Raw genomic sequence first — 16,387 nt, 5'->3', positions numbered from 1 at the left:
TTATTGAGAAACTGTGTGATTTCTGTCACCAGCAGCAGACGGCATCTTGGCTTGAGCGTAGCTAGAAAACAGATACAAACATTACCTCCTCATTGTCACTTTGCGCTAAACTTTTTCCGTGTTTAAAATCAGGAGCGTGCAGTTGCAAATTAACACGGCATGTTAATTTCGTAAAATGCTTGCAAACTGACTTGAAAATCAATGAAAGGAACATGGAGAGCTAAACGAATATACAGATTAATAGAGACTGGAGAGATACACACACACAAACACACACTACTACCCGTAAATTATGATCTGTGTTGACTAGTGGAACAAAAACTATTGGAGAAACGTAAACACAAGATGAGGCAACAAGACAAGACAAAGGGTGGAGGCAAAGTGAGGGGTGTAGGAGATCGGAAAGTACAAAGCTATACTATCTATACTTGGCTTTTACTGGAAAGTACAAAGCAGGTATAGATATAATATGAAGGAAAAACTGTGTTAATTTTACTTATAATAATTATTTGGTCAAATTGTTACAATGCCATTTCTTCCCAGTGCAGCCTTAATCATACAAACTGACATGTTTACAGTAGGAATGAACATGTAGTCGCTGGAAAAGCTGTGGTCAGCTATAAACAGCCACAGCTTAAATGCTGCCGTTGGCTGGATATTCCCAATGGTGTGATCAGTAGTTTGAGAGGCAGTGCTGGCCTGAGGCAGGTAGCCCCTGGCTTCATGTCCTGGTTATGGTCGAGCTGTTTAAGCTTTAGTTGACATTAAAACATAAATGTCTTTCTGAGCGCAGTTCTTGGAAAGATATAACAGTACTTAAATACAGCTAAATGGAGTTCAATGTTTACTGAAATATCTAAACCAAATTTATATTACACGTTTATTAAATTTGAAACGGCTTTAAACACAAGAAACATATTAATGCATTTTCTTTCAGCACATTATTATTATTATTATTATTATTGATATAGTTTTGTACACCCTTCTCTTTGAAATAAACAGCACTTACATGTCAGTGTTTTCAAGGTCTGCAGGCTGGAACTCACAGATGGTAGCAGAGAGACTGTGGATAAATTAACATCAAAAGATGTCAGTTAATCCTTTTCAAGTTCCCTGCAAAGAAAACTTAGTTACATAAAGTTGAGGAGTGGAAAAAAAAAATCAAAGCAAGCTGTAATAATATTCTAGTAGGATTACAGAACATACAACCCCTCCAAATATAGATGTACTTTCAGCTTTTCCTTAAAAATGTAACACAAACACTAGTGAGTGTTAGAATCACAGATCACAAACAAATGAGAAAAACCTGTAACATCTGTCCTCAAAATTATATCACATACTGTGAAAAGTGTATGAAAGAAAATGATTCATCACAATGCAATATGCAAACTGATGTTGTATCCTGCAGCTGGTTTTCTCTCAGACTCTTAAAAAAACCACTGAAAAAGTGATTCATACTCTGTTACTGAGTGTTAGACCACCACATCTATAAATCCGACTGATATTATGTTTATGCAACACAGCTGACAAGTTTTTAGTAGAGCATAAGAAATAGCCATTTTAAGGGTGTAAAGACTGATTGACTGTTTTGAATGAGTGTAATGTTTTGTATTATTGATCTTCTGATGTCAGTGTGCACCCATTGTTGAGTGCTTACTATACAAAGTGCTGTGTACAAGATATATCAGTAGAGAATGTGTGTACAGGCATGACAGTGTGTGTGTGTGTGTCTGTATGTGTGTGTGTGTGTGTGCACACATACATTGCAAGTATTTTAAACCATAGATGAGTGATAGTGTTTCCTCATAAGCCTGTCTCGGCCTTGCATTCCTCTCATTGGTAGAGTCTGGTGTGTGCCGGCTTTCAACTAATCTGGGAAGAATGTCGGTTTCAGATGCACATGTGTTCCATTAAGTCCAGATCTGCGTAAATAATATAACATGCAACAGCTAGCATTACAGGTAACCATACCCCCACAGCTGCTCCTTCGGCTTTACAGTCCCCCAGTGGTGCAGCCTATAAAAAGGGAAGGCCAGTGTTGATTTCTAATGAGAAAATCTATTGCAGTGCTCACTGTGTTTTAAACAAGCTAATATCGCTTTGCAAAAAACAAAGAGAGATTATTTGGCAGTTCAAAAATATGACTCGAGAAATTAAATTGTATTGGATAAAAATTGGATACCTCTATATTAGATAAGAAAACATGGAAAATGTGCATTGATGGTGCATTAATATATGTTAAATGGTACGCTGACAGATATTTGAATTACTCACCTTCACGTGCATCAGAATAAAACAAATCTTTATGTAAATCAAAATAAAGACATGAATGTTTGTTGCATGGATGGAGTCTTGCAACCATGCATGCTTCCCAAGTTATTAATGATTCTATATGCAGACCACTGCCATTAGACCTTTGTGTTTATTGTCAGCCTGCTCTGCTTGTAGTGATTGGCTTGGCCCTGCCAAGTGGCAGGCCAGTGTTTGCTTGTGCTGTCTGCCTGGGGAAACCCCTTTTGTCCCCAAACAGACACTGTATATAATACAAAGTTCAGAGGATGCCAGCGTCTTCCTGGTGTGGTGCAGCGTCTTCCTGTGGCAGATAAACAAAGTTAGTTAGAAGTTCCGAGTCATTTATTTAGTTATGTATTCATTTATGTTCCTTTTACTTTTTCGGCAAAGATTACAATAGCATGAACAAACAAGTGAATCTTGCCTGCTCTATTTTGGTCAGCAGTAGAGAGTGGGTGGGCAGGATTTAAAAAAAAAAAAAATAGAGAGAGAGAATAAGAGGTTAGATTCAACCCGAGGTCAAGTAGACATGGTACGGCATCTGGTTTGGCAAAAAATATCACAGAAACCCAAACCTGACCAAAAAAGTCAAAGAGAGAGGTGAGAGCCTCTGAAGTGAGTAGAAAACAAAAGAAAGGTGTCAGAGAACAAGTGTAAAGAACAATGCTTCTTGCACTTGCAAACTGTTGTGAGCCAGCAAGGAAATGTGAGGAGTTTGGCTTTTGCTGTTCTGGGTGCCAGCACTCCTAATGAGTCTGTCAGGGCCAGTTAGCACAGCCAGGCCTGCTTGTGTCCCCTCCGGGCCATAGACAGCTGTTATTAGCCCCGTAATGGCATGCCACAGGGCCAGATTAGCCTGGCACAGTGGAGAAATATCAAACATTCACTTACTGTGGCTCCTTCGCTGGCTAAAGAAGCTGTTTGGCAAGGAATTCATTTAGCTGTGATGCTGGCAAGCTACCTAACAAGCCCCAAAAGAAAAAAGGTCTTCAGTGAGAGATGGAGTTAGTGTACAGTAGCTCCTCTGGAAGAAAATGTTTTAGTTCAAGCAGATCGGGTCAGATTTCTGATCCCTATTAAGAAACACGAGTCACATCTCACATGGAATCGTGCTTTTGCTTTATGATTAAGTAGACATGGCTTGCTGTTTTCTTTTTGCCTGGTGATGATTGTCAAAACAGCACATTCTTATCTTTACTAATGCTGTATCATCATTATGCAAACCTCATCGACAAGATGGCCACTGCTGTCTATTCATCTGTTTTTACCTTTCATAATGAGCACAGGAAATCAAAACCTTACACAGCAAGTACTCTCACTCTGCCTTGGGGGATAGTGTGCACTATGCACTGTCTGTGATCAGCCCACAACATCTGATCAGCATACTGGTAACAGTTACTGATCTATAAAGTACGCATCTTACATAGTATACTGTAAATCATACTCTTGTTTCGAGTCTGCTGTTTTCTGCATATGAATATGCAAGCTTTTGCATATCTGGCTTTGCAGCTTGCATCTCGTGGCAATCACTCTGCATTTAGATCCATAAACACAATATACTAAAGTGTGTTTAGGGTGTTTTCCTATAAGAGCCGGGGCCGAGTCACTATTTTACACCTATATGTGTTTTCCTGTCTATAAGCTCTTACACATGTTTTCCTTGAAGTAAAAGGCCAGCTGTGGTTAGTTCATGCCATTTAAAAAAAATATTGTTAAGCACTGCATGTCTCACTGCAAAACACTCTCAGGCTAATGCCCTTGAATGTATTTATGTCTTTCTGGGTGTTCTACATATGCACCCTGTCTGTGTGTTAAAGGAAGAAGAAAAGTGATCTGAGGGAAAGATAATGTGATATTTATTAATTACTGCATTGTGTGTTTTCTTTCAACAATTTGCATCATATCCTCATTAGCAGACCATATGGATTGAGTGTGGCAAAGTCATTATGTACTATACAAAGCAAGCAGCTGCTGTAGTTATTTCCAAATATAAAACTATGTCTTGTCCTCTTATTTATGAGGGGGCAGTTTTCTACATCACTGATGGCAGCTTTTATTTTCACAACAGGCAGAATACAAAGCTAAAAGCGGGTCGAGAGAGAAAAAATAGATGTAGCCCACTTTATCAATGAACACGCACAAAGCACGCGTTCTCACTATTCTAAAAATCAGATGACTGAAACAACACAAAACCTATTGAACACATGTTACTGAAGAGTGATGCTAATGTGCAAACAACAGAATATCGAGAGAATAACAGATACGCAGTGCTGTGCGTACTAGCTGAGAGTGAAGTGAGGAGATTGATAAAGACAAAGAGATTAAGAGCATTAGATTTGAAGTAAATCCTGTGAGGTACCCATGCTGTGGCTGTGGGCCACAGTGTGAACCCCACTGAGCTACACTCTCTCTTTCCCTGGCAGAGATCACTTTGTGCGAATCATTAGCTTCCCAAGTACTGAGGGCTTTTCCGCAACTCTCGTAGGTGCGTCTGGAATCCACACGGGGCAGTACGGGGAGGAGCTGGCAGGCTTAAGACCCAGTACCTACACTCTGATTATCAGTTGTGTAATGTACAAAAAGATGGAGCCGGTAGTAAACCAGTGCATAGGAACACTGGCTACCAAACACAACAGCTTAACACCATTAGTGCTGCTCCATGAGCCAATTTTATCCAGTTATTATGTGTAGTACATCACCATGAAGTGATGTGATTAACTTGGCAGCCAATGTGCAGGTTTGTGACTTGGTAGAAATTTATGGAACTAAAACTGGTAAACAAAAGGAGAACCATCAAAAAAACGTGTTTATTGACTGAATGATCTCTGTACTTTGGCTGAGACAGTAAAAGTAGAGAAACTTTGAAACTAAATTACTTTAAAATTAATTTTATTAAAATGTGTATATTTTCATTACCGTTTAAAAAAAAAAGTACTGAATGTCTTTCTGTTTCTCTCCCCCCCTCCAGAGCAGATACGGTGCTCCAGATCGAGGTGTAAGGCTCTACAGTTCCCTGCCCATGCGCCCAAACCCTGACGGCAAGAGACTGCCCTCTACTGGGGTAAGACTCATCTCTCCCAGCCTCCCCTCCACCCACACACCCAATGGTCTCACCCACACCTATATGTCACTTTTAAACCATAGAGCAAGCCTCTGAACTTCCCTTAGTTGCACAACAAGAGTACCTAGACATCAGATGAGAAAGACGTATTGAGTTTTTGCCGAGTCCTACAAGTATTGATAATATAAAAGAATCTGCATGAAAACAACTGAAATATGCAGTCAGCAATGTCTGAACTGAAATCACTTCCAGGAAACAACTTAACCGAACAATTAACAATTCCTCAAACTTTATTCCTAACATAAACCTCTTCCTCATTCTTTGACTATGCGTTGCACCCTCCACCCCTGACTAATACCAAGCCTATAATTTTTCCCACACTCTAATAGTGATAGTATGAGTCTCCTATCCCCACCCCATTATTGACCAAAAAATAGCACCCATCCGGCATGGTGGTTGGTGTGGTATTTCTTTGGTAGCTTCTCAAAGTAGCGTAGGTTGTGCAAATGATCGGTCAACCAATCGACTCCTACTGCATTTGTTTTGACACAGAACAAAAGCCAAGTTGTGCCTTTCTGGAAATAATACTTCTACCTGTTTCACGTGAAAAAGAATAATCTGATCATGTATGAAAATTAAACATTTTTCCCTTTTTCTTTATATTTTGCTGTGTTTGGACATCAAAGTCTCATTCCTTCTGTTATTTTATTATACAAATGTTCATGGGCATGGTTGGGAAAACAAAACAAAAAAAAAAAAGATTACGTTTATTGAAGTTAAGTGATGGAACACCTCCAGTACTTTGACTTTGACAAAGTGCTGGAACAGTCAGTCTACTTTGTTTGTGAAACCATTCTTTCATTTTTTTAATAAAACATCTTTTTGCGGAAATCATAATTAGAATCTAGCTTGCCTTGCTTTAATGCATTTATGTAACAAAGGAGAGAAAATGAAAGAACAATAGAGCAAAAAGAGAGAATTTAATTTCATATGTCTCCCTTTTTCATGTTTCACTCCATGCAAGTGCTTTTTGAATTATCTCTTCACTGCTCCAGGGCTCAATGGGAGGAAAAGTGAGGGAGTGAGGGAGAGGAAGAGAAGAGACAGGCAGACAAAGCGAAAGCTGTGTAATATTGTTGGTGCGCACCTTTTTTTAATTACAACAGAGATTGTATTGATGTCTCAGGCCACATGTCCTAAATCATTTATCAAGGGGGAGAGTGCTAACAAAGCATTTCTAAGAAACCCATCCTCTCCCAGGGCCCAGAATCATATGTTATCTAAAGTGAATATTGTTAATGCTTTTCAGTGGAGAGACCCACTTACAAATCATGGGAATGAGTTCCTTGTCAGGACATCCGTGAGGTGGTAAAGATATATATCCACCTTCATCTAATCCGCTGTTGTGCAAATTAAATTGCACCTAAATCTCGATGTGGAAGCTGTTTGTAAAATAAAGACGCTCAAACTTATGGATAAATGTTCAGCAGTGGAAAGAAGATTTGTATGTTGTCTAGTTGTTGTGTTCAGATTACACGTGTGCAAATTAGAATAGAACAAAAAAAAAAAACAACGCAAAAACCACAACACACATATACACACAGACATTATAAAAAGAGAAAATATGTGCTATTTTTCTCCCCAACTCTCTCTTTCTTACTCACCTTTGGTTTTGTATGTCATTTCCTTTTGTCTGTTATTACCTGGGTACAGCGTCAGTACAGTAGCATACTGTAGCTACAGGCTGCATGGAGAGGAGGAGAATATAAACCACTTAACATGCAGGAGGAAACCAGACGTTTTTCCATTGCACTTATCAGGTGCTGCGGTGAGAGCAAGTGTAAAGGTGTAGTAGGTCCCTGCCCCCCCTCACCCCAGCTCCTTCCTCCCCTCTTACTTCCCTTGCACACCCCTTTTATTTTCCCCTGATCTTTATCTCTGTCCCCCACCACACCACCACTCACCACCCTCAGTTCAGTTAAAAGTGGGCTTGGCACTTCCTCCCCCCCACCCAAAAAGAGAAAGAAAAAGCACACACACACACACACACATTCCTTACCACCACCACCACTTCTTTTCTCTCTGTCAAACTAACCTCCAACTCCTGCTCTTCACCTCTATGTTTCCTGTCAAGGTGCACTGCCCACCCCCCTCCCCTCCCTCCAACCACCAACTCTGCCCCCGCAACCTTTTCTTTTTCTTTTTAATTCTTTCAACATCTATTACAGCTCTAAGTGCGTATGGTTCATTTTTATAAAAGTGTTCAGTGTAGAGGGCGGGATCTGCGTTGCTCTGCGGTAATCTTCTCATACCCAGATGTAGATGTGAAATATAGACGCGAGCTTTTGTTGTATTAGTTGACTTAAATGGAATCTCACTAGTAAAACAAAATAAAACTGTATTGAAGTATTCTCAAATTTATACATAATCATCTGAAAATTTGATGAACATAGGCATCTAATCTAAACTCACTCAAGTCAACTAGGTTTGGGGATCTACGCCAGAGATTGATCCTGTTTTCTCCCTGGTGGCTGCTGAGCACCCATACTATAGCGAACAATGATTAAAAAAGCTATTGAGTGTCAAGTTGTGACATTGAACTGGCTGAAAACACTTTATCGAGTTCTAAGCCACCCTTCATTTCTTTATAATTTGCTATGAAACCCTGAAATAGGTGTAGAAATGTACCAGCATACATGGAAATACAGTAGACATACATACAGCAAGCACAGTACATGAGGGAAAAACAGAGCTTGAAGTATATTTGGTATGACCACTTCTGCTCTTCAACACAATCTGAACTCTCTTAGGCAAGCTTTCTTTTAAATTTTTAAAGGAATAGTTCTCCGGTCTTCTTGAAGGACATTCGAAGCTCTTCTTTGGATGTTGGCTTTCATTTATTCCATTCTCTGACGTACTGCTTCAGTTAACTTGAGGTCTGGCATCTGGGAAGGCCAACCTATAACTGAAACTGTTTCATTGTGTGCTTTTGTATCCAGGTATGCCTTTACTGCACTGGCAGTGTGTTTGGGATTGTTGTCATACTTATAAAAAAGTCGTTGCCAATCAGACACTTTCCACATGGTGCTGCATGATGGATCAAAATCTGATGTTACGGTTCTACGTTCATAATTCCATCAGTGTTTGACAAGATCTCCAACACCACTGGCTGAATGCTTCTCTCCGGCCCCCTCTACACTTACTGACTACTACTATTTTTTTTAATCAAGTTTATTGAGTGTCCTGGGCCAAGGTAGGCAGCATTGACTGAGCATCAACACAGGAGAAACCAGAACTCCCAGAGAAAACCTACCCAAGCACACAGAGGACATTTAAACTCTATACAAGTTTGAAGCCTGGATCCAGTTGCTGCTGGAGAAGCAAAGATAATCAATGAGCCACTGTGGTGCCAAACAATCTAAAGCACTAAGTAATGTTACAGATTCAGAGAGGAATGCGGTCCTTTTGATTTTGTTCTGAAGCCATGATTATGGAAGCTGATGTATGGATGTGATAGAGAAAGAGTGAGGGTATTTACAGTCTTACAATATGCTGTAGGACTCAGTTGCTTACAGTGCAACTTACTGTTGCATAGCTTAGCTAACAATGCAGTGACGTGGATGCCGATGTTACATTCTTAGTTTTAGGGAAATGTGTTAAGATCGTAGGTGCTGATGTTATCCTACTGTCCATCTTGCAAGTTGTACTTGATTTGTAGTGAAAATGCTGTTTTCTAGATTTTTGATGTTCACGTGTAAATGAAAATACAAGCTTGAATATCTATATTTCTCACTGAAATGTTGCATATCAGCGAGGTTAAAAAAAAATCCATTATACACATTTTCTTCATCAAAAGACATTCGTGAATCGAATTCTTTTGAGTATTTAAAACCTGCATTGTTTACACCCATGCATACTTGCTTTCAGGCTTCTATTGCGCTGCGTTTGTTGGCACATTGCTTTGAATCTTGGCGCATTACCACCACGTATAGATTACTGGGATTGTGTGAAACCATTGGCGGGAATGTGTATTGCATCAGCCGTATGCTTGTGGATGGGCTTGCATGTGTTTATGTGCACTCATAAGAACTGATAAAAGGAGAACCCACTCACACAAATGTTCCTGCTATAGTGGCAATAGCAGTAACTTAAATTTGTGCAAATCAACTTATTCAACATTGTTTGAAAATGTTATAGATTTAAATACATGCCTTATATTTCTTGTACAACAGTTTGAATGGAACAAACTTTTGTGGGCCTGACCCATTGGCACATCACTCAAGCTTAAGAGGTAACCTTACGTATGCTGAATGCATGATTGATCTAATTTAGCTCCAGTTCAAGTTTTATTTTCTATAATGGAACTAGAGTAATTGCATTTACTGAGAATGATACAATGAAATAATTAAAAATTGAGTGTTTAAGGTCATGCACAACGACTCTCAAATATGCTTGAGTGGAAGGTTGTTTAGCTCAGGTTGAATTAGCATCAGTGTATCCTTTGCAGGGAGTCACACTGTTTGAGCTATCGTGTAGATGTTGTTATTGTTGTTGTTGTTTTAGCTCCTCTGCCTTGACAGTGATACATAGGGTGAAGGTTCAGAATCTGCTGCAACGCAAAGATGACAGGTTCGTTTCAGGACTCAGGACTTTGTTTTTTCACCACATCCCCCTTTCTCTCGCTCCCTCTCTCCTGCTCTCTTCCTTGCTTTGTGTCTCTCTGTGTCTTTTTCCAAGCTGATTTGGAGCCTTGCATAGTCAATTATGTAGAGAGTGAGAGAAGGAGTGGGGGCTCCAGCTTCCATATTTTGGTGTGTTATTAATATTGCATGAGCACTATTCTGTAGCGAATATCTAAGAGACTGCCTATTAAGGCAGCAGCAGGAGAAGAATGTGACAGACGTACGCACACACACACAGACACACATATATGCACACACTGTACATACACAGACCGAAAGCCAGAGAGCAAGGGTGAATCAGTCAGGATCAGGCACAGGTTGTTATAATTAGTGTTTTCCTGATTTATTACGCTGGGATAATAAGAGTGACTCATTTTCCTGTTTAATAAGTCATGTTTGTTTATCTTGACATGGCTCGCATCACACTGTACAGTCAGTGTGTTTGATGTTAGTGAGAACTGAGTAATGTTCCACTGTAATTGTGCTTTGAATTGAATATTTTAACTAACCAACTGAATAAACAAACAAAACAGATGCAAAATAAGTGCCTGTTGTAAAACGTTTCCAAGATAATTGTTATATTGCCTATTGCAAAGCAGAAGTGGTCTGATGACAGGCTATTTATTTCCTGCTGCTGGGCGGGTATCAATGATGCACAGAGTAAGTGTCAACACTGACAGGCTGAGAAGATCCCTGGTGATGACTGAGAGGCTCAGCGTGGATACTTATTGCTTTTTGGGTGCTAAATGGCAGTGACACTGTGTGGTCTGTGAGAGACTTCTCATTTCATGCCACCAGAGACTGAAAAGTTAGGTAATATCATTTAATATGAGCACATTTAAACACAAATACAATATTTAGGAATTAGATCAGATTTTTTTTCTAAAACTTACACATTGGGTGATTAGTTCTAGTATTGACTTCTCAGGATCCATGATGTCACCTTCACTTGTCCAAAGCTAATAAAGATAGGTAAAAGATAAGCCGGAAATCTTTGGAAATTTGAGAAAACATGTAAAGTGTAATGCAACAGAACATAATGTATAGTCATACAAAATATTTGATTTCCCCCCTCACAGATATATTTCTTCCAAAAAAGTAAGATTGTGTTATTAAATGTATGGCAGTCTGCAGAGACAGTAGTTCAATTAGTTCACTCATCATTAAAATATATTTTTTTTTGTGTGTGTCAGAAATACTTTGCAAGGCTTAATATTGCTTTAAATTCATTATCCATGTTAATTGTTTTATCTGAGCATCTGTATTTGCCAAATCAGGTAGGCTACCATCAATCTCAATATCAAAAATAATAATTATCAAACTCATGGGACATGCAGACGTGCCACTTCTTCATAGCTTTTTCCTCTTGCAGTAGCAATGCAAGGTGCCCAGAAAGCCCAGAAAGTCAACAAAGCCAGTTAGTCTAGTCTACAAACATCACGCTGGGCTTAATGTCGAACAAGTGCTCGGTGACCTTAGAGCACCAGCTGGAGTTTAAAGAAGTCTTTAAAAGGCCGATTCTCCACAGTAATATCATCGCCCATGCCTCAAAGAGTCAGGATTAAGGCCCACTTTGCCCCACGAAAATGTAACAAATGTGTGAAAACATCACAGCCGAAGCCAATGTGGGGAGAACGATGTAGAGAGTGGCAGCGGAGTTGGTGGTAGGGGGCTTACGAACGATACAAGAGGCAGAAAAGAAGGGAGAAAGTAAGGGAAACTCAACATCTTAACACTCGCCAATCCGCCTCCATGCCAGAGATATCAATGTAGTTGGCTTTCTCTGAAATTCAAATGGCAAGAGGAAAAAAAGTAGATGAAAAAGGGGGAAAAAAAGAAACCTCTGGCTTTGGAAAGGGGAGGGGAGGGGGTGCTGAGAAAAAGACCTGTCATCTATGTATTAGTGCTCTGTAAATATTACATGAGCTCCACATTCACTCAGTTGTTTGGCATTACTTCCACTGGATGGGTATATTATTTTAGAAACCATGCCTTGTTTATGGAGAGGCATGACCTACTTCCAGACACTCCTCTCTTTCTCTCTCTTTGGTATTTTTTCTTCCCTTTCCTTCTTTCTCTCATTCCTTTTACCTCTCTCTCTCTCTCTCTCTCTCTTTCTCGCTCTCTCTTATTCACTTTCAATCTGCGAAATCTCAACTGGTTGTCCCTGCTGAACAATTACAAGGCAGAGAGACCCAAATGGAGATGTTTGTAGAAAACAACATGTGTATAATTAAGGTTTAATGAGCTCTTGTCAGGGTGGAATGTGCAATTAGATTGGTAATAGAAAATTCAGCCTAAATGCTAGTGGCAGAGGCTGGATGTGGAGTCAGCATGGCAGTGAATGAAAGAACAGTGAATTATTTTGAGCCCTATTGACAGAAGTAGATGGTACTGGATGCTGCATTTAGATTTAAATACATGGTGAGTTCCCAAATGCACAAAAACGTTGTGTTTTTTTCTCCCGATGGTGCTATATTGTGTGTGTTCTGTTTTTTTTTTTTTTTAAATTACTGGGATCCGGCACACCGGGTTGTTTTTTTGTTTTTTGTTTTTTAAAATTCTTTAACAGCTACACTGTGCAGAATAAAGCAAGACAATAAACAGAATTTTAATTGAGAAAGCAATAAATGTCCTTGCGCATGAAGTATAAAAGGGCAAGTAGGTTTCAATCAAAATATCTCTATTTCTTAACAAAAAGGCGGATTTGATATTTTGTCACAGTATACCAAGCAGTAAATTTCAGTTGATTAGTTGATCATTAATTTATGTCTTCATCGGTTTTGATGTTCCACATTTAATAAAATCAGAATTTTTAAATGTAAGGTATTCACAACAGGTCAAACATTCACGTTCAACTATTTTTAAGTTGCCAAATCCTAATAGTGTAAATAGTAACACATCTTTCATGTACAGGCTTTGTAGAAATCTAGGATTTACTTTGAAAAAAAAAAACCCAAAAGAAATTTTGTATTATCCATCTTCATGTGTCGTGATACGGTTATTGAAAACATTACCTTTCAGGTGAATGTAACAATAGAGCACATTAAAATCACTGCCTAACATTTCTTTCTAGGTCTATGCTTTTTCTGCCACACAGGATCACTATTTTATGGGCAAACATTTCTCCATGTTTAAATAAGGCAGTTGTGAGTAAAAGCAGGTATCTTTTTGCTCTCTTCCTCTTTTCTGACAGCCTTTCTCTTGACTTAGTGGAATTGTGGCTTGTTGGTCTGGTGGAGAAGATCCATGCACACACAAAAAAATTGTGTTTGGCTCTTTCTGAATTACTTGACTAGTCCCTGAAAGAGAGGGTCCTTTGTTGGCTTCCTCCAGGACTGCCCTTGAAAGGCTCCTATTGTGTGGTAAACACTATGATATAATGCAAGTGGATTTAATAGATTTAATGGAACAAGCAGATGTGGTTTTCAAGTCTTCATGTGATGAGTAGCTGTCTGTTTCAGGTGATCAGAACCACACCTGAAAGAAATGAAATAATATACGAACGATGTGGCATTCTAAAATCATGCAAAGCTCTGACTCTGTGCTAAATACTCGTGTGGAGACAAAAATCAACACAATTGATTTGTGCATGATTTAAGTGCGATTTGATATCTCATTTGCTATATTTCACTTGATCTTCCATATTGTTGTGTTGTAAGTCAAGGTTAGGCAGAGTGGGGGCTGCTGAATGTCAGCGACGTGTTAGCTTTGTTTTCATTGTGTTAACAGGAGCACAATGGTACGATTGTCTGGCCATCTGAAACCATACACCTACCCAGAGCTTTCGGGGGTCAGAGGTGGGGGAGATGTGTGTGCCTTTAGTCCAGTGAACCATGCATTTTGAAAAAGCCAGAAACAGAAGAGTAATCCATCCAGCAAACCATCAAAAACATTCTGCTTCACTGTCCTGCACATATACCAGATTTGCTCATCCTGAAAAATGTTCTCATCTTCCAGATACAAATTATGCCCCCCCCATGTTGCTTTCTAATCAGTTATGCATTATTTTAAGATGTCATTTGAAAAGTGGCATGCTTCTTGAAGCCCCTCAACGTGATGGACAAGATCATAAAGCTGAGCAATAAACCTGAGATAAATGTTATATCTTAACACTGATAGAGGCAATTAAGTCCATCATAAGAGAGAGAGAGGGAACACTCTCCTCAGGAGACTCATTCACTTGCATGGTTTAACATGATCCCCAGCTAAATGCCTTATTTTATTTCTCCTCTCAGCTCACAGCTTACAGTCGAGCACAAATTGAGCTGATTTTTTTTTTTTTCTTCTTCGCAGAATTTGGTCGTTCTGTCTGGTCTGCCCTTTTCTGTCTACCATCATGTCTCTCTCTCTGCCGCTCCCTTTGGCTCTCTCCTCCCCACTTCAATGTATTTGTCATGGTAATGTAAAAAATCTCAGCTGCTTCAATTCATTTCGTGCTCTTTCAGTCGAGAAAGAAGGGCAATTCTGTTTCTCCTCACTAGTTTCTGTGTTAAGGCTCTCAGGTAATGAAGACCACATTTCATCTGCATGCAGTTATATGACTGGGCGTGGCTGAGCAGGTCTGTTATGGGAAAATAAATATTATGAAAGGGCTAACTTCGTTATCTTTATCACACTGGGATCAATGTGTGTGTTATGGAACAGGAGACAGTGCACAAACACAAAGGCCAGTATGCAGAATGCATACATCCAGCTCTTAAAACATAATGCACCCACGCTCATGTCGTATGTGTGTGCGAACATACAAACCAGAGAAGCCCATATATGTAGCAGCAGAGATATCCACATGTGAACACATGCAGTGCAACACTGCTTTATATCACACCATCCCACTTATTTTCTGCACTTTGGTTATGTCTGTATGCCTGTGTGTGTGTGTGTGTGCGTTAATGTTTGTGTGTCTGTTTGCGTGTATATGTGCCTGCCAGTGAGTCATTGAATGCTCTAATGACCACAGTCCTGACACAGGTATTTTGACTGCTGCCTCTTTCCATCGGCACATTGACTGACATGCGATTAGTTACGCTGGTGTGGAAAACTAGGGAGGCTCATGCTGTAACCCTGAAAAAGACTGGGAGGAGGGTAAAGTCCTCTTCTCCACATCTCTGCTGTTTCATCTTTCTGTAAATTTAAAACATCTCTGGCTGCATTTAAGGGTTCTGTTATTTTGTATTCAGTACATACAGGAAAGCACGGCTGGGCTCACAGTAACCTTATGAGAAAACCATCGAGATCAATACAGGTTAGCAGGACAGTAGGAAAGAACGTCGTGTAGTTATATAGTAACAGTAGTTGGGATTTGCTATAAAACTGATCTCAAAATGCTTAGTGAGTTGACCATGTACCGATTGAACTTAAGGAATCCATTTAAATAAATGGATAAACCCCCTCCTGAGTCCAACATATTGAGGCTGCACAGATTTTAATTTTGGGTAAAAGAGAGCTTTCATATCTAAGCAGTACTCAGCACTGGCGAATACTTTTCAGCATAGTCCGACCAGTATTTTGGCAGCCCAATGTTATTGGCCACTGTCAGCTATTTGCCAGTTATTGGTATCAGCTTTTTAAACACCTGATAAATGAAAAATAAATGTCTGTAAAGAACAGACAGGAGAAACACCCCTCGTCTGTGTTACAAGTGTTGATATTGCCTAGAGGAACACTCTACAACTTTCATATTGACAACAAGTGTTTGGAACGCCACAAACACAACAACCACCTGATCAAAGCAGAGTCTGGGACAGTGTAAATGAATAAATAGATAACCACACATGACAAATGAGGTGAAAAACTGTTTCTGACATGAAGGACATAAATATCAGCCTATGTATCACATTTTTAAATCACCAAGTATCGGTATGAATATAGGTCTTAAAATCAGCCCTATATCTGTCGAGCTCTTATTTGTTCATTACTGATTTGATTTAGTTGAATTTTAGCATAAAACTTGTTGACCCTTTTTTAAGTTCTGTAAACATTAAAAATAATGTTTGTGACATAACCGTTGGGTACAAATGGTATGACAGTGCAGTTGTTTTTGGACAGTGATTGTGGTGAAAAATACAAATATTTATTCTTGTCTATGAATTAGAATAATCTCAGTTCCTACTCCTCCATCTGCTTCCCAGTGCTACATGAAAAAGTGATGTTTTACTTGCATCCTCAATATAATCTATGCTTATCTAAACAAAAAGCAGAAATATTTAAAGTACGTTAATACAGATTTATATATCTACTATAAAATTACTTGCTATGTATAAACCTGAAATATGACAGAGAACTGATACTGTGAAAGTTCATTATCCATTTGCATTCATTTCATCGAACATAACAAATAAAGGCAAATATA

At 39.2% G+C, this 16,387-nt stretch overlaps 1 protein-coding gene across 1 annotated transcript in view; it reads left to right on the top strand.

Annotated features, from left to right (window-relative positions):
• Nucleotides 1–16,387, top strand: part of tox2 (TOX high mobility group box family member 2) — a 90,960-nt gene that overhangs the window by 23,383 nt on the left and 51,190 nt on the right. The window contains 1 exon segment of the mRNA XM_040007757.1: nucleotides 5,261–5,353. Within this exon segment, the coding sequence (XP_039863691.1) occupies nucleotides 5,261–5,353 (93 nt within the window).

The sequence above is a fragment of the Simochromis diagramma genome, unplaced genomic scaffold (genome assembly GCF_900408965.1).
Source record: "Simochromis diagramma unplaced genomic scaffold, fSimDia1.1 OVJJ01000320.1, whole genome shotgun sequence".
Lineage (NCBI taxonomy): Eukaryota > Metazoa > Chordata > Actinopteri > Cichliformes > Cichlidae > Simochromis > Simochromis diagramma.
Note: the sequence above shows the minus strand (reverse complement) of the source record. Positions and strands in the feature narration are given on the sequence as shown.